The sequence below is a fragment of the Aedes albopictus genome, chromosome 2 (genome assembly GCF_035046485.1).
Source record: "Aedes albopictus strain Foshan chromosome 2, AalbF5, whole genome shotgun sequence".
NCBI lineage: Eukaryota > Metazoa > Arthropoda > Insecta > Diptera > Culicidae > Aedes > Aedes albopictus.
Genome location: NC_085137.1, coordinates 457,115,846 through 457,142,504, shown reverse-complemented (window position 1 = coordinate 457,142,504; position 26,659 = coordinate 457,115,846). Strand labels below are relative to the sequence as shown.

Sequence of the window (26,659 nt, the reverse complement as noted above, 5' to 3'; positions counted from 1 at the left end):
TCCATAACACACAACATAACGAATCAAAATTAAGCAGTCAGCCTCCGTTGTTGGTTGGTTGCTGTTTGCGAACAACTGTGCAACTGCAATGCAACTCTCGCCTCCGTTGTTGTTTTGTGATTCAGTCTTGAACACACATCACTGACACGACGACGACAACGACGACGCGACTAGAGGAGAGTCCTCTAATCGCCGTATCCGTCGCACTCAGCCGACCGACATCGACCGAGTTAGGTATAGGCTGTATTAATGTAGTCAGTGTGTGTATGGATGTTACGACACACAACGACTTCTCAGTACGAGATCTAGCCACAGCGCGCGCAGTGGAAAAAATGGAAAAAAGTGGTAAGAATCCACCATCAGGTGACCCCTAATTCATGGTGTGATGCGGCTTCATGCTTACCGTGCCTAGGAATGAATGGCTAGGGGGGGTTTAATAAAAACCTAACCGCAAACGCAGCCCGTGGAGTACCAGCTGCCCTTATTTAGTCTCACTTGAGGCTTAATAAGAGCGGGATTATGAACATCTTAGTTTAAATTTTCACCTATATGGTTTCGCATTATGCGATTTGCACAGTGTATTCTGTGTATCCTCGCCTTAGGCGTTTTCCAATCGATACCGATCTGGTTTTATTGCTACTGTTCTTTGTGCTGTTATTGTGAAGAGTTTAATCTTAACTAGTTTGGGTAGGGGCTACGGTTAGGATAGCTCAGATCAATCTTCAGCATAAAAGAACAGCAACGATCAATCTTTGCAGACTTATGCAAAATGGTACAGCCCAAGTGGCCTTGGTCCAAGAACCTTACTTTCGTAAGGGGAATTTCTATCTAGGAAACCTTGTGATCCCGGTGTTTGCTACTTTCAGTAAACATGAAATGGCAAACTCGCGTGTCATGCCTCGAGCCTGTGTGCTTGTCAACAACGCAATAGTTGCTACACTCATCTCCGAACTAACCATCAGTGATGTATGTGCTATCTCAATCGATGTACACTCCCGTTCAAAAGTTTGGGGTCACCCCCTCAAAAACATGTCATTTTTTTAGGCCCATATCTCCGCCATTTTGCGTCCGATTTCAAAACCCTAGGTTTCATTCAAAAGATAATAAGTCAAAGTAATTTTGAATATGATTAAAAAGAAACTTTTTCAAAAAAAATGTATGTAAACTTAACCCAAAGTTGCCAAATTTTCTAAAAAATGAATATAAACTTACGGCAGTGTCGCTGGAAGTTGGGTCGACCAAATTTTAAGATGAGAGCGGTAATATGACCCATTTTCAATTAGCTTTCAACTGCTTTTTACAGAACTTAGCAAAAAAATCTAGAAAAAAGTAATTAAGTAAATTAATCCTTGATGTCATCGACCAAAAGTTTGGGGTCACCCCTCAATATGATGTATCGGCCAAAAGTTTGGGGTCACTTTCGTAATACATGGAAAAGTGATTTGGTGATATCTTCGTCATCTATAGTTCAATTTTAATTATTTTTGGCTCATTTCAAAGATAATTAACTAAATTTACGTTTGATGTCTTCAACTTAACGTATTTATCGATTTTTGTATATAAAAATGTTATGTAAAGTTAGCACATTTTACCACGCTTCAAAAAATGAGGCAACTTTACGTTAAGTTTTAGTATGTAAATTTCAACAAATATGTGTGGTTCAATGTCTATGCAGTAAGTATCATTCATTTTGTTTCAAATAAGCCAAGAAGAATTAAAATTGAATGAAAGATGACAAAGATATCAACAAACCACTTTTCCATGTTTTACGATAATGACCCCAAACTTTTGACCGATACAGCATTTTGAGGGGTGACCCCAAACTTTTGGTCGATGACATCAAGGATTAATTTACTTAATAACTTTTTTTCTAGATTTTTTAGCTAAGTTCTGTAAAAAGCAGTTGAAAGCTAATAGAAAATAGGTCATATTACCGCTCTCATCTTAAAATTTGGTCGACCCAACTTCCAGCGACACTGCCGTAAGTTTATATTCATTTTTAAGAAAATTTGGCAACTTTGGGTTAAGTTTACATACAAAAATTTTTGAAAAAGTTTCTTTTAAATCATGTTCAAAGTTTCTTTGACTTATCTTTTGAATGAAACCTAGGGTTTTGAAATCGGACGCAAATTGGCGGAGATATGGGCCTAAAAAAAATGACATGTTTTTGAGAGGGTGACCCCAAACTTTTGAACGGGATTGTATCTGTTGGAAACCTCAACAGGAAATACGTCTATTGTGCGGTTTATTTACCGCATGATGAACCATCCCCTACGGATGCTTTCAAACAAGTCATCGCATACTGTACTTCAAAAGGCCTTCCGCTAACTGTTGGCAGTGATGCTAATGCTCACCATATCCCCTGGGGCAGCTCAGACATTAACTTGAGAGGCTCCAGTTTGATGAAGTACTTAAGTAGTACAGATCTTGCATTACTTAACATAGGCAACCGCCCAACCTTCATGGTATCTGCTAGAGAGGAAGTGTTAGACATAACGCTTTTCTCTTGTAGAATTAGTCACGAGCTGACCAATTGGCATGTGTCAGATGAAGAATCTTTATCTGACCATCGCTACATCTTTTTTGAAAATTTAAATGTTACTTCGCAAACATTGCGTTTCAGGAATCCCCGGTCAACAAACGCAACCAAAATGTCATGGATACTCACCATCCATTGACACTCCAAGTGATTTAGATGATGCCGTTGATACTACAACGACCTTCATCATGGAAGCTTTTGAAGAAGTGTGCCCTCTGCGGTCTGTGAAGATCACAAGAGGAACCCCTTGGTGGAACTCTGATCTGGCGAAACTCAGGAAACAATGTAGAAAGAGTTGGAACAGACGACGTTCGGCTGGTTCGGAGGCGTTCAGGTCGGCTCGCAATGCCTACCAGAAAGCTCACCGGTCTGCTGAACGATGCGGTTGGAAAAACCATTGTACGAATGCTTCTAGTTTGAGTGAAGTCAGTCGGTTAAACAAAATCCTTGCGAAATCTATGGATTTCTGAGTGAACGAACTTCGTTTGCCAAATGGCGATCTGACTTCCTCTGATATGAGGAAGTTCTGCAATGCTTATTCAGCACACACTTCCCTGGATGTGTGGATATTACATCTTCGGATGAACCTGATGTCTTTTCTAGTTGTTATGATTCTCTGGCCTCGGCTCGGAGTATTGTAACAATAGAATCGATTGAGTGAGCTCCTTTCAAATCTCCTGGGGTTTATCCTATTTTGCTTCAAAAGAAATTTGATTATTTCAAACTTATTTTGAACAAAAAAATACTTGTTTGCCGTTTTGCTACAGGGTATATTCCCAAATCTTGGCGGGATATTACTGAGAAGTTTATTCCGAAAGTGGCTCATGCGTCGTATGAAGAAGCAAATAGTTTCAGACCTATCAGTTTGACTTATTTTCTTCTAAAATGCTTAAAACGCATTGTGGTTCATCACATCCGTGATGTTCATCTGGCCAGCGTGCCTCTTCATGTGAACCAACATGCCTACCAATCTGGTAAGTCCACTGTGACTCTTTTACACAAGGTTGTTTATGATATCGAGAAAGCATTCGCTCAAAAGCAATCTTGTTTGGGTGTTTTCTTAGATATCGAGGGTGCCTTTGACAATGTGTCTTTCAATGCCATATTGGAAGCCGCACGGAGTCATGGTATATCTCCAATGATTTCCAATTGGATTCATCAAATGCTCAACAACCGATATCTCTTCTCGACATTGCGTCTAGCAGGGATTAGGAAATTGAGTGTTTGTGGATGCCCCCAAGGGGGAGTCTTATCACCGCTTTTGTGGAATCTCGTAGCAGATACGCTATTGTGGCAACTCAATAATAGCGGTTTTCCTACTTATGGATTTGCCGACGACTACCTAGCATTTTGTTAATCGGTATGTACATCAGCACCCTTTTCGACCTGATGCAAAACGCTATTCAGGTGGTTGAGGGTTTGTGTCGCCAATATGGCCTTTCGGTAAATCCGAGTAAAACAGCTATTGTTCTTCTCACGGAAAAGCGAAACCGTAATGGTGTTCGATCTTTGCGTCTCTGTGATTCTGAGATCGATGTGACTGAACAGGTAAAGTACATACGTTGGAGTCATTCTTGATTCCAAGCTCTCCTAGACACCTCACATTGAGTTCAGAATCAAGAAAGATTGTATGGCCTTCGGGTAATGCCGGCGAACCTTTTGGTACAACTTGGGGTCTAAAACTCAAGTATATCAAATGGATCTACACAACTGTTGTTCGGCCAATATTGGATGTCTTGTGTGGTGGCAAAAGGGCGAAATGAGAACGATCCAATCAAAGTTAGGCCATCTCCAAAGGATGTGCTTAATAGCGATGTCTGGAGCGTTCTTTTCAACTCCCACGGCACGCTCGAAGTTCTCTTTGACGTTGCTCCACTACACATTCATCTCAAACAAGAGGCACTTTCTTAAAGTTACCGTCTACGGGTACTCGGTCTACCAGAGAAAACTCCTGTGAACCGCAGTTCAACACACACCTCGTTGCTTCCTGGTGAATTGGGATAAAATTGTCTTTGCTCCAAGTGATCTTACAATTGCTTGTAATTTCCCATATAGGACATTTTCCACGAAATTCCCTTCCCGGGAAGAGTGGATATCTGAAAAGAAGTATTTCAGACGGCATCGTATGTTACACTGATGACTCCCTTCTTGAAGGTCGAGCAGGTGCTGCTGGTGTTTATTCTCGTGAGCTAAGGCTGTATCAGTCTTACTCACTTGGTAGACACTTCACCGTTTTTCAGGCCGAAATCTTTGCTCTTATGTGCGGAGTGCAATCAGCACTTCAGCAGCACGTAATGGGCAAAGTAATATACTTCTGTTCAGATGGCCAGGCTGCTATTAAAGCACTTGCTTCGGCCAACTCCAGGTCGAAGATAGGTATCGCTTGTCGAACTCAAATCGAGGAGCTGAAATCAGCAAACGCTGTTCACCTTGTATGGGGTACCTGGCTATTCTGCCATGGCTGGAAATGAATTGGCTGATGAGTAAGCTCGCACTGGAGCATCACATGACTTCATTGGCCCTGAGCCAGCTATTCCGATATCGAATTGTTGGATAAAGCTTCAGATTCACACCTGAGCTGCCACTCAACACAGACAATACTGGAATAGTTTGGAGTCATGTCGTCAAACAAAATTGTATTGTACTGAGCCATCTCCAAGGGTGGCGAGGTATCTTACAAATCTGTCAAAGCAGAATTGCAGCATTCTGGTCAAAGCATTGGCTGACCACTACCGACTCAGCTATCACATGGCGAATATTCAGCAAGCTGATTCATTTGCATGTTTTTGCGCAACTGCCTTTCCGAGTATTTGGTAAACACTTATTAAGTGAAACTGATTTCAGAGACCTGAATATTCAGGATATTCTGTTGTTCTTAACCCGCTGTGGTAAAGAGCTATAGGCTCTTTTTCGCTTTATGCGTTATTGCAGTGCCCTTTTCAGGGCGCTGTTTGAACCCACTGTGGTACGCTTATGCGTTAGTACCCTCTTCCAGGGTATTTTTCCTATTTCCCTACCTGTCCTTATCCCCATCCTTATCCTTATTTCCTTCCTTTTCCCTCAGGTAGATGATAGAATAGGCTATTATTTTGGCGATGGCACAAATGTCCATAATGGAGGATAACGTGCCTCTGGAGCCGGCCTTCTGATACCTGATAGGCTATAGAAAATAGTAATATTTTATTCACTGAACAACCCTATTGCACATAAAACCAATAGATGGAGCCTGTGGTAGGCTTATCATCCTCTATGTGCATCATTGAGAGTCTCCGGCTTTAAAAATAATAACGGCGCCGGCCACGTACTTGCGGACATCGAGAGAGGGAAGAAATGTTTCCGAGTATACCTCTGCGTTTCCACAGTTGTCGCAGGTAGGAGTTTTTGTTAGTGGGATAGTGTAAGTTACTTGATTTGGATTCACTTTGGAAAGTGATGTGATCCAAGGTAACATGTTTTCGTATAATAAACAATAGATCAATCAGATTTAAGAAGAACAAGAAAACGCGGTGGACGTGAAATGGTCGTGTTAAAGGAGTCCCGATCGTAGGCGTCAACTTGTGACTCAGTTCGGGGGTGTGGGGAGCGGTCGACGCCCTTCAAATTTGAACAAATTGCAACTTTTTTCAGTCTAATGCATTTTTCGAACTTTCCTGGCATTAAACATTCTAAAAAAAAAATAATAAGAGACGCGGACACCGTCTTCAGCCAGAGGCTGCACAGACTGAATTAAACTTAACACTAGACAAGGGACACACGGAGCATGCACCAGTGGATACGGAGAAGAAACTATCCTCACGAAAAGTTTCATCGCCCGGAGCGGGAATCGAACCCTGCGATTAGAAGCGTGGTGACCCTAACCGCACGACTACGAGGCTACGAGGCTCCACCATTCTGCCACAGATTTGTGATTTGTTTGGCCTCGCTCGTCACCTAGTGTGCCGTACGGACGGCACCAAGTGGGTATCACTGGCTCGCTTTATTAAACGTCACAATTGAATGAAAATTATAATTAAACTATTCATTAAGCAAAACGCGAACACACGATAGCCAGCAGCATCAGCAGCAACAGTGCAGCTCAGCCAGCGTCTGCCTGCGTCAATCGTCAATCGTCCACCGTCTGGTGGCTGTGTTGGCTTGGCTTGACTTTGCTCTCACTCCCTGTCTCTCGACTCGATCGACAACACATCGAACATGTGTGTAGAAGAGAGACTGTAGATTGTAGAAGACGGCCGGGTATGCTTGCTGCACCCGTCCAAGGAAATCTATAGGGGTGTTGCATCGATTAGAGAGGAAGGTGCAGCCGACAACGACGACGCCAAAGACGACGACGTAAGACAATGGAAAGTTGAATTGGAAAATTAGCTTCCACCACATCAAGGTTTCTTGGCTTCGCTGCCAGCACCAGTGCTGCGATCGGATGAAATTGATGAGATTATTCCGTGCAAAAATTGGTTTTGACGGGGTTTTGTCTTTGGCTAATTAGACCTGTGGTGGTGGAACAACATGTATGCAAATTCGGTACCAGTGCTTGCTCGGGCGTAAATTACCAGGAAATTGGCAGACCTTTCGGTACGATACAGTGCAGCGTGCGCAAGGTAGAGACGTGTTCTAACGGTTTTGGGCAATACACCTGTTGTTAGATAGCGGTTGCTCGCAATGCATTTGATGCCGAAGGTCGTTCGTCATGTGAGGTTTCAGAAGTTTCCTCGTTCCATATCTCAACGGGTACCTAACTGCACAATCACTGTAGATGTAGACATCTGCAATCTTTGATAACACAGCTGTCACCGCGACGACGACAGAGGAAAACAACATGCCAAGTCGGGAAAGATTTGCACTGTCAGACAAGATAGTCAGACGGCCACGGCACACCACCATTGGAGGTGGAGTACTAGAAGATGAAACGAGACCGAGAGCGCAAGCTTGTTTGCTCGTACTGACTTACTGGTCAATCACACAGAGGGCTGTTATCACCGCAAGTCGACTTGCTGACCGCGGCGCGGCGGTCGGTGAGTTCTCCAGATTCCAGCCAAACTGAGCTCATTTTCCGAAAATAGCGATTCACGCATCGTGTCCAATGGAGGAAAGCGAGCGGCTCTACCTAGTAGGAAGTCTAGTGGAGCAGCGAGCTACCACCACCCGTTTAATCCATATTTGCGTCCGGATGATTTATTGCCATTACGGCGGCCGGCGGTGATTGCGCGCAGAGAAGAAGGCCTTCCGTCGCTATTATAAGGCATTCAAGTTAGTGCTGAAGATAACTATTTAGTAGGTTAGCGGTATCTCTGAGAAAAATGGCCAGTAATGCATTAGAGATGGATGACGGACCTGACCGTGTGCCGTTTAGTTGCTTGCTTGCTTGCGGCTGTCCAGATAAGATAAAAACCATCAGACTTGGAATGTCTACATTAGGAAGGGAAAATGCTGGACCACACATGGGGTTAAATTTAGCGTTGATGCTATTTGGAAGGGAGATTCGTTTTTTTTTTGTACAATAATGAGCCTTGCCTTTTGTTAGCGTGATCAGGCAACACTGAAATCGATCTTGTTTTTTTTGTTTTTGTTGGCCATGAGCCTCTGGGTCTGCCTCTGCTGCGATGTCCTGCTAGGTTCCAATCAAACGTTTGCTTGCAGATTTCGTTTCCGCCCCTGCGTAGAGTGTGGCCGACCCACCTCCACTTTCGCTCTCGAATTTCCATCGCTATCGTCTTTTGATGACATCGACGATGGAGCTCAACGTTGGAGACCCAATTGTGAGGCCTTGATGCACGAATTATATACCGCAGGCATCTATTGATGGAGACCTGCAGCCGTTGCGTGTTCTCCGCTGATACACACCAGGTTTCACTGGCGTATAGCAGCACAGATTTCACGTTCTAGTTGAAAATTCGGATTTTGGTGCGTCGACTAATCTGGTTGCTTTTCCATACATTTCTTAAACTCTCAAAAGGAGCCCTCGCCTTCTTGATCCGTGCACCTACGTCGATCATGGTGCCGCCATCGGCCGCCATTTGACTTCCAAGATATTGGAAGCTTTCAACATTCTCCATTGATTGCCCAGCTACCGTAAAGCTGGAAGGGTTGACCGTGTTTACATCCAGTGATTTTGTCTTGTAGACGTCGATGATGAGACCTGCCGCTGAGGAGCGATTGGCAAGATCATCGAGCTTGCTCTGCATATCAGAGCGCCGTTGAGCTAGGAGAGCAACGTCATCAGCCAGTTCGAAGTCATTTAGGTGCTCCATGGTAATGGGCTGCAAACAGCAATCCACGATTTGGCTCACCTACCAGGATCTCGTCGATTACGATGAGGAACAGTAGCGGTGATAGTATACATCCTTGCCTCACACCAGCAACGACCCGGATGGGATCGGACAAGACACCGTGGTACAGTACTCTACGCGAAAATGCCCTGTACTGTGCTTCAATGAGGCCGATGATATCTCAGGGAGACCATTGCGCCTGAGGACTTCCTACATGTTTTCGTGATTGAAACGGTCGAAAGCTTTTTCGTAATCAATGAACACCAGATAGAGAGACTCTTGGAATTGCAGGATGATACGGAACGTGACAATATGGTCCACACATGACGTCCGGCACGGAATCCTGCTTGCTGCAGTCGGAGAGTTGCGTCAAACATCTCCTGTATCCGGTTAAGGACCACTTTGCAGAGAACTTTGAGAACGATACACAGTAACATGATGCCCCGCCAATTATCGCATACAGTCAGGTCACCCTTTTTGGGTGCCTTTACTAATACACCTTGCATCCAGTCGGCCGGAAATGTCGCGGTTTCCCATATGTTGCAGAATAATTGATGAAGAAGTTGTGCGGATACTACGAAGTCAGCTTTGAGCATCTCAACTGATATGCGATCGTACCCTGGGGCCTTGTTCGATTTCATGCTACGGAAAGATGTTACTATCTCCTGCATTGATGGAGCTTCGGTGTTGACACGGGTAATGCGTCGAACCCTTGGCGGGTCATGCTGAGGTGTTGATGGCGTGACCGTCACTTGAAAAAGGTTTCCAAAGTGCTCAAACCAGCGTTTCAACTGGTCAGCCGGTCGGTCAGTAACTGTCCAGACGTGTCTTTTACGGGCATCGTAGCATTCATCTTAGTCCCACTAAGGCAACGTAAAACATCGTGTAGGAGACGGATGTCGCCGGTGTTTGCGGCTTTCTCGCCTCCGTCGGCTAGGGAGTCCGCCCACGCTCTTTTGTCCCGTCTACATGAGCGTTTCATTTCCTTTTCGAAAGCCGAATAGTGCTGACAGGCTACGGCTTTGGCTCCTCGTGTTTTCACTCGCTCTATCGCGGCTTTGGTGTTCCTTCGCTCCTCTTTCCTCCACGTATCATCTGTGATCCACTGCTTTTTTCGGGTGCGTAGATCACCCAAATTATTCACGCCGGTGGCGATGAAGGCGTTCTTGATGGCGTTCCATTGATCTTCTACGCTTCCAGCTTCCGGAACATCCGCAGCACCGTTTTCCAGCTCCTCGACGAAGGATTTTTTCACTGCAGTGACCTCCAGTCGGCGTGTGTTGAACCGGCGCCCGATTTTCTGTTCCTGTCGCTGAATCCTGGCAATGCGCAGTCGGATCTCGCCGATTAGGAGATGATGTTGACAGTACGTTTATTCCGCACATCAAGAAGGCTCCGTCTCCATTTTCGGCTGATGCAGATGTGGTCGATTTGATTCTCCGTGACGCCATCACGGAAAACCCATGTCACTTTGTGCACTGGTCGATAAGGAAAGAGCGATCCCCCAATCACCATATCATTGTTGCCACAAAACTCTGCAAACAGCTTTCCGTTTTCGCTCATTTCTCCGAGACCATGGCGTCCCATGACGTGCTCATAGTCCGAATTGTCGGAACCAACCTTCGCGTTGAAGTCAGCCATGAGGATCTTGATATCACCTTTCGGAATCTTGTCCACGACAGCATTCAGTTGACTGTAAAAGTTCTCTTTATCTTGCTTTTCGGCAGCATTGGTTGCCGCGTTACATTGGATTATGGTAAGGTTTCGAACCAGTGTTCTGAATCTGGCTACAATTATCGTCTCATTAATAGGTTCTCACTTCATGAGCGTAGCGTGGACGTGAGCGCTGAGCAGGAAACCAACTGCACGGTGGCGAGGAGCGTGTTCACCTCGTAGGCCAGAGTATAGCAGGATTTGATCCGACGTCAATCTGTGTTCTCCAACGGACCCAAGGACACCTAAAGCAAAAATTCAGAGAAGTCGCAGAAGTTTCTTCAGGGATCTCTACAGAAGTTCATTACTCTTTACTTACTTTTTACTCTTAGAGTTCCCTCTTCCACGAAAAAAAATTCGGGATTTCCCGAATCCCGGGATAAATTTTTCACCGCCCTGGACATTTTTTTCAGGACGATTCATGGATGCCTCCAGGTCCAAGAGTTACATCAGATATATCTCCAAAAGCTCATTCAGAAATTTCTACAGGAATTCTTCCAGGGTATTTCGTGTAGGAGTTCTTTCAAGAATTTCGCTATAACTACAATCAAGCATACCTCCAGGATTCCTTGAAGAATCGCTCATGGAGTTTCTACACGAATTCTTCCAGGAATTCTTTCGGGATCCCTCCTGCAACTCCATCGGGGATTCCTCCTGAAAATCCTTCCCCCTTCCTGGAAAGATTTCCCTACGAAACCATGCAAGGTTTCCTCCTGGAAGTCTTTCGGTGGTTCTTCCTTTAATTCCTTCGGGTGTTCCTCTTTGAATTCCTTCGAGGATTCTTTCTGGAGTTCCTCATGGATATTTTTCCATGAATCCTCCTAGAAATTCTTTGGGGATTCCTGCTTGAATTCCTTTCAAAATTTCCACTGTAAATCTTTTGGGATTCCTGCTGGAAATCTTTCGATGATTTCTCCTGCTCTTCCAGGAGTTCTTGATGGAATTTCCACGGGGATTACTCCTGGAATGCTTTTAGGAGTTCTTAATGGAATTCCTTCGACGATTCTTAGTGGAATTTCTCTTGGAATTCCTTCGCGAGTTCCTCCTGTATATTTTTCGATTAATCCTTCTAGAAATCCTCTGGGGATTTCTGCTAGAATTCCCAGGGGGATTCCTGCTTGAATTATTTTAGAGATTTCTCCCGGAATCCCTTCAAAAATTGTTCCGGGAATTATTTTGAGAATTTCTCCTGGATATTTTTAGATGATTCCTCCTAGAAATCCTTTGGGGTTTCCTACTCGGATTCCTTTTAATTCTTGTTGGAATTCTTTCGGAGATTTCTTCTGGCATTATATCTGAAAATCCTCAAAAATTTAAATCAGCGATTTCCTTGCAAGTTTCTGTAGGGATCTCTAAGAAAGATTTTTGAACCACCACAAATTCCTACAGAAAATCTTTTCGCATTTCTGCAGGGATTATTTCGAGAGTTCCTTCAAAAATTCCTTCCCGCGACACCTGTGGAAATGTAGAGGTATACTCGGCAACGAATGCCGCACTAACATTTGTTCCCTCTTTCGATGTCTGTAAGGACGTAGCCGGCGCCGTTGTTATTTTCTTAAAGCCGGGGACTCTCAAAGATGCAAACAGAGAATGACATTTTTAGAAAAAAAAACCGGAATAAAGAAATGGAGCAATCGGGAGAACTTTTTGGGTTGCAATTTATTGAGGACTTCCGGTGAGATCTTGAAAAGACTTCCGACAAATTACACGACAAATTATACGTAGATTCTACAGAAATTCTTAATAAGATATCCAAGTGGAATCTGTGGAAGACAACTCCAAAAATGTTTTTGGTGAATGCTTTTTATAAATTTGGTACCATCGCGCAATTTTTATGGGAATTGTAAAGAAACTCTCTGTTAAATTGCATTGAAAAGGACAATTAACTCTGTCTTCAACAGAATAAAAGAATAATTTTCTGTTTGATAAAAAGTTTTCCCGGTCGGAGAAGGAATTGAGCCCACCCTCCGAGGATTACGAAATGCCTGAAAAATTTTCCTGATTTCCTGATAGGAATCCTTCTTCAGATTGTTTACAAAACTACAAGCCTACACGCAAAAAAATCCGTTCCGATATTCGTGCACGATCAGTCACGACAACGGGAACAAACGGGAACTATGCAAAGCAACGATAACAACAATAAGAAATGTACACCGTGAACTAGATTTCACGTTTTCTAGAACGCCCATATTGACAGCTGGAACTAGTTCCAGTTCACGGTGTATATTTTCTTGTCCTCATATTTGCGTTTGTTTGTTCACGTTTATCAGAACGGTTTTCTGAGCGTGTACGCTCATTTTAATAGTACACTAATTGCAAAATCAAAACATCAAATGTACTTGAAAGATTTTGATCGGGTAGCAACAGAAGAAATTCTTTGAGAAAATGCATGTAATTCAAGATGCCTTCACTATCAGAATAAGAGGTACTTCGAAGAGCAAATCAAAAACCCAACCAAAAACCAAAAGGAAAGAAAGGAGATTTTCTCATGTACCACCTATTCAATGAATTTGAAAATTCTCGGAATCGAGAAACCGATCGGCAGTGAGCTGAAGTATAGATTATAAATTATAGGCCCTGACTGGCTGCGCTTGCCTTCCTATTAGGCACACCACGCGGCTTCTTCTGACGAGAGTTGTGTAGTAGTGACGCCATGTTTCTAAGAGGCAGAAGGGACTGGATGATGCTATCATCAATATCCAGCATCCCCGCGTTCGATACAATCCGATTTTATGCTGGCTTTGATTTCGGGTTAAGGAGAAGAGGGTTAGGTTTCACTTGCAGTACGTGCCACGGTCCACGCCGATGACGAACAGGGAGAAAACAAAAGAAGCAACGATTGGGATCCAATTTCGACTTCAGTTAGTCAAATCGGAAGCCAAAACGATTGAATTTCATGATCAGTACTCTGGCAACCCTGTTAAAATTTGACAGTTCGTAAGACGATGAGTGCGAAACATCTAATACGATCCACGGTGTACAGAAGGTGATATATCCCCAAAATCTGACAGTTTTTTGATGACGTAATTCATATGCGATCTAGTAATCCACCCAATTTGATCCACGTGAAATACGATAAGAACGACGTCATATGTTTACATCCAAAATAGATGTTTACATAGGTTGCTAGCCTGCCTTGTGATCTTTATGCCATGCTACGATCTTAACCAGCGATTCACAGTGCTCAATTACATATAATCTGGCAACCATGTTGAAATTTTGACAGTTCACGTGATGCTGTGTGCCCACGCCTACTATGACGTTTGTTCTGCGATTCATTTGGCAAACCGTGAGAACGATCGCTACCTTCGAATCTCATATGCACGTTAGAGTCGCTAAAAAGCATACACTACGTACAAAATGCACCGAAATTGTCGGCGGATGGCGAACATAACAAAAACAACCCAAATCAAGATTTCATTGCGAGCAAGCAGACAACAGGCAAAAAAGAACCTCAGAAAAAAAAAACCTTTACCGTTTCCTTCCCAGAAACTAGCTTGAAGATGCCGCAAAATACAACCAGCTTACCAGCCAGCACACAGTGAATCACACGTAGGTAGGTGGCATTCCTTTGACGTGCATAATAGGGATTTTCATTCAAGATTTGAGATCACCACACCACCGTAGATCTTCCGCGAAACGATAGGTTATGTCGTTTTTTTTCACCTATGTTTTGTGATGTTTAAATTCCCTTTTTTTGTAGACAGTGATATCTCTAAACCGGAATAATTCTAAATCACGTTTCAAACCGTGACTGTTGCAATGTTGAATAAGAATTTTCACCAAATCTGACTTACCTGTCAACAGACTGAAATTCACCACACTTGTGGTGAATTCGAACCTGATGGCAGACGAGATGACAGTTGTTGTCACAAACAACAAACCTTGATGGCCCGTTTACATATGTGATAATAATGCGTGACAATATTCTGTCGGACAATTTATTCCACGCTAGTATCGTTTACATTGCCGCTAAAAATTTAGCTGCTAAATCTGGGACAATAAATTGTCCGACTGTGTTGGTGCCAAACTATCGTAATGTAAACACTTTCCTATCTGCCAATAAAATTGGCGTGATGGCATAATTAGCTGACAATTCGTCTAGCAGACCGTTTACATGATGCTAATTGTGTCGGACAATCTAATATCCTCATTATTGTCCACTAGTTTCAGCACCGAATTCAGAAGCTTCTGATTTTGTCATGCTAATTTTATTGTCTGCTAAAAAGTGTTTACATTGCGCTAAATTGACGCCAATACTGCTCGAAAATGAACTGTCGCGTTGAATTAGCAAATATGTAAACGGGCCATGAGCAGTCACAAGGCAACAACAGTTGCAGAGGTTCAAACATAGCTCAAACATTTCAGCTCATTGATTATTGAGCATTACGGAGCCGCATATCGATTTTTTCCCGAAAAATCATCAAAACTTCTAAGTCCGTTAGGCGCCCGATATACACCCACCGTACTAAGTCAAGGTCACCACCGCAGAGCGCACGAAACACCCGTCCGTCCGTACTCGTGTGCCTGCCGATTTTGTTTTCTCTTTTTTTGCCTCAAATTTTCGCTCGAAAGCTGCCGCCGCCGCCGGTCACGGTACGTGGCGCGAATGGAACCCCGGTCGGTCGGCGCACGGGCCGGCCGCCGAGGTATAGCAAAATAAAAATAAACAAGCTAGTCGACGACCAGCAGAATGAAAAAAAAAACAACATTGGCGGAGTTAATTCACTTTTATGACAACTTCCTGTACCAATAATATTTATAGCTTTTGGGAGCTGGTCGCGCTACCGCGCGCGCACACGATACCACTGACTGGCGATATAGGTAACTAAAAAGTGTTTCGTTATGTGGTCGAGTGAATGGGGATGATTTCCATGGAGATTTTGCATGATGCATGTGAATTCGAGCATGATTTTTCTATAGATGAAATTACATTCGTAACATTAAAATCCTCAAATAAACCAGGTATATCGACTTTGTTATCAAAGTCGACATAAGAAAACTACATCAGAAAACACCAGATTGCTACATATCTAGAATGTAGTTTTGATTCGTAAATAATGCAAGCGAGTATGACGTTCATGTAATCAGTTGAGCGTCACGAACGGCTCAACTTTTTCAAGAGATCGATTGACGTTTCTTATGTTGACAATAGCTGAAAAGCGGATAAGCGTCAATAAAATATCACTTTTGTAACAAATTTGCAAACTTTTAATTGTGATCAACATTTCTCGGATACTTATTCAAAACGACGTACCAACATAGGATTTGCGTGTATTATACGTCGTTTTGAAAAAGTATCCGAGATTTTAATTGGCGACAACCAAAAATGACGTATCAGTTGATGAACATCACAGGCAGCTCGTTATTTCCGAGAACTCGCCTGATTTCCCATTTGACAGTCGAGCGCTCGATGTGGTCGGCGCATAAATAAAGTGGCCGAACGAAAACGATCCGACCGCAGAACAATAAACAAAATTGTCAAAAACCTAGTAATGACAAACAAGAGCAACGCATAAAAGCCATTCAAAACGGCTATCAGGCGCGAGAAAAGTGACATAAATTAGCCGGCAGCTTAGCCGGCGACCATGGTAACGGCGGTTACGGTTCCGATCAAAGTCGGCCGAGGATCGACCACGGCGGCGAAACCTTTCTGTTTCAATACACTGTATTGTAGACTTTTTGTGAAACTTTTTAAGTACTGTTGTGGCGTTTCAGTCTCTTTCGAGGGCCAAAAAACTGAAAAAATCCAACGTTTCGACCCTAATTTTAGACTCTTCAGAGAATCCGCAAGCACGCCGTGCTAAATTAAGGAAAATGTTTACTCATTCAGATTTAGCCTACTTCATGAGCTCCCCGTGCGTACGGCGATTACCCATCGGCCGATAAACAAGACAGAAAAATGTCACAAATCGATCAACGACGACCGACCGTCGCAACCGTGGCTCCTCCGACAGATGGCGCACTACCTATTTTTGTCTAGGATAGGATACGACAACTAGTCAGCCCAAAATAGACCAATTTGGGGACCAATAATCTTAGCAACGCGGAAAAACAAGACAGCAAGCTGTGAAATTAGACAGAGAAGTTGCAGGTGTCACATCCTATCCTAGATTTTTGTCATCACCGAGCGTTCTGACGGAAAGCGAAGCGTCGACGCCGACGGTTTGATTTATTTTCGCTCAGCCGCCTGCTCACAAGCTTGTAATGGCGGCGGCGCGGCATCGTCTCTGCGTCGGCACTGATGAATCAGTTTATTTTGCTCAGCTGCCAAAATTTTCACACCGCATCACCGTTGGTTCTTGTTATGTTCCATCCCCCCTCGCGATCGAGACGCGTCGCCGGCCTCCACCCGCTTGGCGTTTGGCCGCTTCGTCGGCCACCGACCGCTTTTCGCGACAACATCCTACGGCCGGCGGCTGCGGCTTGATTCCATTTATAGCAGGCGGTGCGAAATCGATATCGATCGCCTACTGCTGCAGCCACCACAAGCAAGCGAAGAAGAGATGAATCAGATCACCACGGGTTCTGCTGACGTCGTTACTGCGGTTGTCGGTATCGCTCCTTCGATGGAAGCGAAATGATGGCGTCATGACAGCGAGTTACGCAGCCGCTTTCCTGGAATTGGCGACAGCTTGTCGTAAGGAGGCTGCCGACCAAGCGATCATTTCGGATCGGTCTCATTGAAGCCTACTGCGCTCTTAACAAACAGGTGAGAATCTTGCCTTCGCCAAACATTAATCGAATCTAGTTGGCGATTCAAAATACGTTTTACCCGGGTTCTGGACAGCTTTGTCCTGATCTCGGCAAAAGATTTACAGAGATTCAGCTGTTCATCTCCTATCACACATACAACTCATATCGATTTCAAACGCCGTAGCCGCAGTAGTTTGTCACCTAGCCAGCGCATTACCGCACCGAATGTTTTGATTTTCCGACGCTTCCTGCGAGAGTGTTACTTGATCGCAGTTGTTGATGCACTTGGTTCTCGTCCGGCGACGTCGTATGCACCATCATGCAGCAATCCAAATGCATGCCATGTCGCACAGTCTTGGCATCGTCGCCATCATGCGCCTCGCTATAAATAAACCAGACAAAAACATTGCCCATCTACTTCGCTCTGGTTGCAGCCAGACGAAAGCGGTGATTCGCAATCGCGAATCCCTGCTCGACGTAATTCACTGTACTCGTCTGCGCTCGGCATGCAAAAGTACAGTGTTCCTGACCGCGACGGGCTCGAGTCGAGTGAGTCGATAAAAAGGCGGATTGCCTAATCTCTGACAGATCGCATGATGGCGCCTCGTCGTCGTCGTAGGCAGCGGTTTGTTCCCAATTTGTACACACATCCACAATACATCTTCCGTCGCACACGTCCAGTCGCAGTTCGGTTGCCGCCAGTCGCCACGGTGATCTAGTTGTTTGCAAAATACGCAACAGCCAGCGCCAACTTTGCGATAGCGACGATGTCATCGCCCACTTGAAAGCCGGCCAACGCATCACACCGCGCCGACAAACGCCCCTCGTTCCCGCGATCATGAACGATCGCCGATCGGCACCGCTGTAAATAAAAACACGCATGGCGCCTCTCCTGCTTGGGTCGTAAACGTCACTTTAGAGCGGCCGTTCGTTCGACGGCCGGCACACGGTTCGTGTAGCTGTAGCTCATGGCCCGTTTACATATTTGCTAATTCAGCGCGATAATTCATTTTCGAACAGTATTGGCGCCAATTTAGCGCAATGTAAACACTTTTTAGCTGACAATAAAATTAGCATGACAAGTTCAGAAGCTTCTGAATTCGGTGCTAAAACTAGTGGACAATAATGAGAATATTAGATTGTCCGACACAATTGGCATCATGTAAACGGTCTGCTAGACGAACTGTCAGCTAATTATACCATCACGCCAATTTTATTGGCAGATAGGGAAGTGTTTACATTACGATAGTTTGGTACCAACACAGTCGGACAATTTATTGTCCCAGATTTAGTAGCTAAATTTTTAGCGGCAATGTAAACGATACTAGCGTGGAATAAATTGTCCGACAGAAAATTGTCACGCATTATTATCACATATGTAAACGGGCCATCAAGGATGCTTTCGATCATTGTCTTGCAGGGGCGTCGGCGTCGCCGTCGCCGTCTCGGTCACCGGCTTCAGCTACAGAACGGGATTACTTTTCCCAGAAATGATGGCATAAAAATAAATTACCATTATGTGTGCGGCGTGCAAGCGTCGTCCTCTTCTCGGCGAGCGAGGGCGATCGTGATAGGGTCAGCGAGCGCGTTGCTCTCTGTGTTACATGATGAAATCTGAAGGCGCCACGGCGCTTTCGTCTGCGGTTGCTTCTGCTCCTCGCCATCGTAGCGTCGCGTCCATCATCAACAACAACGGCGAGAAGCGAGCGAGGGTGACAAATCGTAAATAAAAATAGAGCATTATTTTTCTTGTACGTTGACTCGGTTGTTTTTCCACCTCTCTTCTGATGTTGTTGGTGGACGAGAAATCACAACAAATTCGGGGCGAACAACACTACTGGTAGATCGGTTTTGACGAATGCTACCTTGGACAACCACTGCGTCGGTGGATCAACCCATGTCCGTGTAGTACGGGACTGATCGCACCGCACGGTTGTCAAACGGAAGCTGTTGCCATAACGACGCGACAAGAAAGTCTGCTTTCTATGAGTTCCTAAAATTATTGGCATCCGGAGCTTCCTCCAGAAGTTCTTCCACTTCCAAGAATCCATCAGGAAAATGCCCTAGAACTCCCTCCTGGATCTGTATACTACACACTTAAAACAGAATGCCGAGATCGGTTGCATGAATTTTGGTTAAAGTTCATTTGCTGTTATCTCAGATGAACGCTTGAAGTTCAATGTTTGATGCTAGCGGTACCCATGGGTGCTGCTATAAATAAACATGACTGTTTGCTGAAACCTCAGTTGAATTGCGATTGACGAGTGCTGGGCTGTGCGAATCTTGGGAAAAGAATGGAAATTAGACGAGCTCAACTGAGTGTGTAGGAGTTGCTCCCAGAAAACTCCAGAAGTTGCTGCAATATTAATTCAGGGGTTGCTCCGGGGTTACCTCCAGAAGGTCGTCCGGGAATTATTCAAGAAATTCCCTCGGGATTTCAGAAAGTTCCTCCGAAGAGTTATGTGGAGCCTCTCAAGGCGTTTCCTCCTGCAGTTCCTCCGGGAATCGCCGTAGAAGTTTCTGCGGGAATTCTTGTCGGAGTTTCCTTAGCTGTCCTGATTAGGTTCCCACTGGAATCCTTTCCAATGATTTGTCTTCTAATGATCCTGCAGGAACTCATCAGGTATTTTCCTGGACTTCCTTTCTTCTAGGTATTCTTTTCGGAATGTTTCCGGAAAATAGTAGTTCCTCAGCAAAATCCTTCCAGACTTCGTTCCAGAGTTCTTCCCGAAATTCCTTTCGCAGTTCCTACGGGAATTCCATCCGAAGATCTTCAGGAATTCCTTCCAGAGTTACTCCGGTTGGGTATTCCTGCAATATCCCTTCGGAATGTATACGGGAATTTGGGGATGTTTCTTCCTGCGTTCCTCTTGGATCTCCATTCGTAGTTCTCGTGAGATTTCCTTGCCGAGTTTAATTAGGAATTCTTTGCAAAGTTCAGCAGAGTTTCCCGAAAATCTCCAGAAGTTTTATTCGTATTTTCTCTAGAAGCTCGTATCAAGGTTCCTCTGGGAATTCTTTTAGGAGTCCATTAAGCAATCCTACAAACAATTTCTTCCAGAGATGCTCATCATATTTCTTACAAACTTCCTGTGGGATTTCTTTTTGGAGTTTCTGTTTTTCAGAAATTCTTTCTCAAGTCCTCTAGAAATCAATTCCGGTGATCCTCCGGGAATTTCTTACTCACTTTCTCCAAAAAAATTTTTCTGGGGATCCTCCAGAAAGTTATTACCGAATTTATTTCCCGAGTTCCATCGGACATTCTCTATGGCTCGTTCAGAAATTCCTTGTGAATCTTTTTTCGGATTTTATTTTATGAAGTTCTCATTCGACGATTTCCTGGGAATTTCTGGTCGTAGTTTCAACCGAGAAAGAATTCCCCCCAGAGTTCGTCTGGGAATTCTTTACGAAATCACTTCTTCTAATTCTCTATGAAGTTCATCAGGTAATTTCTACCTAATATCGTCTGGAAATTTGTTCCGAAATTCCTCCTTTGGAAGTTCCTCCAGTAATTCTTTGAGTCCTTCCCTCAGTTCATCAGAGAAATTCTTCCAATGTCCTTCTGGAGTTCCTACAGAAATTTCAACTTGAGTTATTTTTTTGTGATCCTTACGGATCTGTATCTCTTTCAGAAACTTTTCCTATGTTCTCCGGAAAGTTTTCCAAAGATCTCTTAGATTTTCCTTCCGGAGCACCTCCGGAGATTCTTTATAGAGTTCCTGAAAATATCTTTCCGATGATTTTTCAGGATATGTATATCTTTCTGGAATTCTGTCGGAAATTCTCGATGATTATTGTGGAAATTTACTTCGGAACTTCTCCTGGAATTGCTTTCTGAAGTTAAACCATAAGTGTGTTCCTCCTGGAGTTTCTAACGTAGTTTATTTAAGAATCCTTGTCATACTTTATCCGTGATTTATTTTCGTAGTTTCTCCAGAAATCCTTCCCGACTTCATTCCAAAGTTCCTCCAGCAAGTTCTTCCAACATTTCTTCTGGAATATCACATCATAATTACGGATTTATGGCATGATTCTAGGCGGTCTGATACGATATTTGGTGTTCCTTTTTCTGGATTCTTGATAGGATTCACACAAAGCTCTCTTAGGATATTTCTAATGAGACTCTTACTGCACTAACAAAATCTACGCATAGACGTATTCCTAGGATGATGCGGATGTCTCTGGCAGATTTCTTGATAGTTTCCCATCATCTTAAAGATCTATTTACATCCCAATACTTGCTTTCCGGCTTGTAGGTTGACCATGACTAAGGTCTTATTGCTTCTCAGGGAATCTATTCCTTCTTCCATCGCATCCTTCACTTTGTTCAAATTCTAACTGTTCTTGGCTTCTGCAACCCTACACGGATTCCGCTTGATGCGTTTGATAAATTGGTACTAACAACAGCTTTATCTCATCATCGATCGAACGAATAGTACATATCGACTTACCACAAGCTTATGGGTCTTCAGATCGATCAAACGCTTGCCTGTGGTAGCCTATCCGAGTATCCAACACAATGCCATATCAACTTCTTTGCCAGAAATCGCTACAGATCAGGTCCAGAACTGCCTTTGATCTGCGGTTTGCATTCTGATAACCTCGTCGTTATTTTCCGTTTAGATACAGGATTACGCTTCCAAAAACGTATACGCCAGTGAAGAGAATTGTCAGACAAAAGAGGCACAAAACAAGCAACAAAGAAGACGCAGCGATTACTCTTTATCCCAACTGGTAACAGATAATAACATGATCTCTATTTTTTTTGTTGCAGACAAAACGGAGGCTGAATTTGTCGCATACTTTTCAACTCGTGAATAATCAATTATTACTAACCCAAAATCGGAACTTTTTGATGATACATCTTCAGCAGCGTTGCAGTGTTCACCGACTCGAAGTTAGCGCTCGAAAATCATAATGCAAGGCTTAAAAATCTCTAAACTCGTGGTGCACGATCTTTGTCCTATTCTGTACAAGTTGGGACAAACGTATGTCGCATTGGGTAGAATGTCGCAACAAATTCAGGTTGCGACATTGTCGTTATTGTTGCACGATGGTTGAGTTTCGATTCACTGATATACGCTGATCTTGATACCGGCTGCAAATTACAACTTTTCCAGCTTATTGTCTACGGTTTACGGTATTGAAAAAAAAAAAGTTTGCCAGCGGACCTTAAACAATTCGATTATGTTCTCCTCTTGGGATGACTCATGGATTGAACTGCAACCTCTTTGGAGTTTCCTACGCGTCCTAGGCTACCTACTGATTTTGCCAGATCGGTCTTCGACCAGCAACGATCGAACGGAATCTACCCCTTGGGACGCTTCCTTTAGCGACAGCAGGTTTCCTCTTAGTTCGGGGATGAAGATTACGTCTTTGATTACAAAGCGCACACCTTCTCTTGAATGTCCGGTAACTTCTCTTTCGTACTTTCCAACGATTTAGGCGCCGTCTTTGGCCACATTGGTCACGAACAATTCTTAGAAGAGTTTCCTGACTGACTACATACAGTCCACACTGACTGTTCACTAGATGATGCCTACATCCGGAATCCACTACGAAACTCGACCTCTTGGATTCCTCTGTCAGCAATCGTTGCTTCGAGGTTTCCAACGCCAGGTCGTTTTCACTGATGTTCTCCAATGCCGTTACCAAGTAATCAAAACATTCGGGAAGGATCTACGATACCGTATCGTTCTCCTCGAGTTTCGCGTCAACGGGCTCGAGTTGGCGTCGTAATGTCATCGAACTGCTGAACATGAAGTTGAGGCATTGAAGTTCTTTCCTTCATACGCCCTAAGCCTACGTTTCCACTAGACAGAAATGTCTTGCCATTTTGCTTCCAGAAAGTGAAGACGTTGAAGAAATGTTTAACGCCGCTGCTTTTCTTGTAGACGGGGCGTTTCTGTCTTGAAACATCTGTCCGAGCAAAAGGCAAGACATTCATGTCTAGTGGAGATGTCGGCGGGTCAGTCTCGCCAGCTATTTCGGCAGCAGAGTGTGACTTGCAACAAACTTCTTCACGTAGGTATCTTCAAGGGCCTTCCACATACCGCGAGCCGCCTCCTTGTCCAGATCTAGGCCAAGACTCCCATCGGAAGAGTATCCAACCAAGAGAGCCTTCACCTTTTGATCTGCCTGCAGGAGCTTCGCTCTTCCAGCATCCGCTTCGTCGGAGAAGGGCTTCGTTACTCGAAACGTTCGATGCATCCAGATAAAATTGGACACTAAAATGCCAAATCTCGAAATTTGTCTGCGGATTCCGGACGAAACCTTCCCTCGTTGACGAACCTATTACCTGAAGAAATACGGCTAATGAATAAGAACGCATTAGTTCTTCAGACTAGACAGTTATTGATTGATACATACCTGAACCAACAGCTGCCGCTCTCTTTTCTCGTCCTAGCACTTAACGTGTGCTATCAGAACCCAATGATTCTGTTAAACCTCTTCACTGCTGCCACCGTTTCTCGTACCTGGAGATTCGTGGAAACTCTCTCAATGCTCACCTTCACTACAAGTCTTGCACAAGCGGATCAATTCTGACACATGATCAAGCTTAGTACTCCAGATTCTGAGCTCTGATCAGGCCCGTGTGTCTCCAAGCTCCCATCGTATCCGGCCATCTCCGAACTATTTTTTTCTTATGTTTAGCTGACTCCTCCAGCCACCAAGGTCCTATTTCGTATCTTTTCTTCATTCCGGTTCTGTTGGTGCTTGTTTGGGACGACCTCTGAACTTCCCCAATAAACCAACACCATACACGGACCGTAATGTAGACGGTTCAACAATACCGCATACTGTTTGAACTGTATCCCGAATGGGTGGTTAAGCAAATCTTATGGTTATCGTTTATGTGGGTTCTTACGATCATTGTACTCCTCAATACGACCGTCAAGTTCCTCTATTCAACCCGGTTACATAACCAATAACCTTGCAACAGCAAGTCATGAAATTCGCTAATTTTGCTCCAATTCGAACGGCCTACTACTTTCCCAAACTCCCAGTCACTTCACACGGCCTTGACGCCATCACACCAACGTCAACGCCTGCTGCTTGGCCTGTCTGTACGCCGCCGCCGCCTAGCTACTGAAGCGAAGCGTTCGCGTGCTGCTCAAACAACACAACAACAACAACAACTTCGAAGTACACATACGCGGTCAGAATGATGTGATGGATTGATGGACGGACGATCGGACGGACGAACCAACGATGACGGCTAGTAGAGCAAAACGTGCTCTCTACCACTATCCACAAACTGCTCCCCGCCTGCTGTAGTGTCCGTACAGATATCGCTCGCTTCGCTGTAGTACACCGCGCGTTGACAGGAAAAATAAATCACCGCAGCTAGTCCGATCGACCGCGACGCACAACATGCCGCCGCGCCGCCTCACCATAAGTTCTTCTTTGCGGGTGTGAGTGTGGGCGGAGTCGTTCGATCCGCGATCCAGTTGATGACGTCCGTGCGCACAGTGCGCACGCACTCACGATCCACGCACGACGCTGCTGAGTGCTGGGCGACGGGACGGCGAAGACGAAACACTATAAATTTTATTTTCAACTCGTAAAATCTGAGCAAAACATCCATACACTAGGACTTGGCACATAACTGTTTTTCCATGAACCACTGCCGCCGCGCGCCGTAGCACCGAAGTGATGGATGTCACTTTGCGGAGTGCGGAGTGTGTGTGTGTGTGTGCGTATGTGCAAATGTACAAAATCAGACCGAAATCGTGTTTAGTAGAGGAACGGACTTATTTTTAGCAAACATGGTGTTCGAAAAGTCTGGCGTCGGTGCGTGCGTCGCCGCGACGAAGACGATTCTGAAACGTGTGCGCTTGTAAGGTTGTTTTTGTTTTGCTCTCGCTTTTTGTCGTGTAGCGTGCGTCGCGGCGCGATGGGCCATGGCGGCTTTTTTCTCTGGGCTCGAAAACTGACACAAGTCCCGGTTCAGAACTCTAATTTTGATTATCCGTTGTTTCAATTTTTTCTTCAATATTTTTGATGTCATGGCAATAAACAACTGACATTCGTAATATTTCAGTGAAACCCTCTTAAATAGTTCAATATACATTTGAAAAGAACTGTCTAACAGTTGTTTCGAAGAGCTCATCATGTGTTATTTTGATTCAAAGCTTATATTGAAGCTAGTCCCGGGGAACCAAAATCATGAAAATTTGTATTCAGTTTCTACTGTTCAACTTGTTCAACAATTTCAAGACTCAAAACAAGTCAATTATTTGAAATGAAACCATTCCCGATCGGCAATTTCATCAACAGCTGTAAACAAACCCAATTGATTGGAACGCCATAAAAAAAACCTGATAACAGTTCAACACGTGCCAGAGCAGTAGGCCATGCTTGCTATAATACCAAACAGCAAACGACTGAGCTACATCCAATAGGCACATTGTTTTGCTATTTTCAAACCGTTTCGTAAATCGAGACGTACTTGGAAAACGTGCCGTACGTGATATCGCTCGATTTCTCGGAAACAAAAGGCCCTACCACCACTGCTCATGGGAATATCCCACCACCCTTCGTAGAACGGTGGTGGTGGTGGTTTATGGCTCCTTATCAAAGACCAGATTGGTACCTCGCCACGTGAACTTGACCGATGAACTTGGGTCTTGGCGGGCCACAATGTTTACCACCGGACGGTTTCCCTGGAAACCTCAAATCTCAGCAAACTCTCTCTCTCTCTCTTATTCTTTGATGGTACTCATCAACTAACGACATCTCTCTCTCTTTCTCATTCTCTTCCAACCTTAGTCACAACACACGGACCACCACGTGGGAGGACCCCCGGATCACCGCGGCCATGCAACAGGAGAGCCTATTCCAGCAGCAGCAGCAGTCCAGCGTCGAGACGCTGTTCAACACGGGATCCCAAACGTTGCTCAGTCCCACCATCTCGTCACCAACGCCAACCAACAATGGTGAGTTCGCTACGGGGTGGGTCGTCAATGAACCAGCCAGTCAGCGGGTGGTGAAAATATTCGTAATGGGGAAATCCCCACAAAAGTTCTGGTTTTTTCGCGGGTGAATCTTTTGATGAGTGTACCTCTCTACCTTACCACCCACCCTTCATAAAATGTGTACATGTTTGTGTGAATTCCCCTCTTTTTCCCCTACACGCACACCTGCCGCTGCAATTGTCCTTTCACCGCCCGGCACGCCTATTGTGATTATATGTGTCCTTCTATCCCTGATCGTAGAACAATGTGACTAATATTTCCCGCTAATAAGGCGTTGAATCCAGAAAAAAATAGTTTTTAAATTAGGAATGTAAATTGTGTGTAAAATCTCTAGTATTCATGTAAAATCTGCAAAATTATCATACAGTAAGAAAAAGGTATGTAATATTACAATCAAGAAATATGCAAACAAAAGCTTAAAAACCCTAGTCAATCCACCTAGCGGTGCTGGCGTCTTTCTCGTGCCTTCG

General features: G+C 44.3%; 2 protein-coding genes across 3 annotated transcripts in view; both read left to right on the top strand.

The window, feature by feature from the left end:
• The window catches only part of LOC109397934 (transmembrane emp24 domain-containing protein 5), a 548,078-nt gene that overhangs the window by 80,439 nt on the left and 440,980 nt on the right, over positions 1 to 26,659 (top strand). The gene's annotated exons all lie outside the window — the stretch shown is intronic.
• Positions 1 to 26,659, top strand: part of LOC109397908 (transcriptional coactivator yorkie) — a gene marked incomplete at its 3' end in the record, with an annotated part of 113,239 nt that overhangs the window by 55,153 nt on the left and 31,427 nt on the right. For both annotated transcript variants that reach the window (XM_062853931.1, XM_062853930.1), the window contains 1 exon segment: positions 25,984 to 26,150. In XM_062853931.1, coding sequence (XP_062709915.1) covers positions 25,984 to 26,150 — 167 coding nt within the window.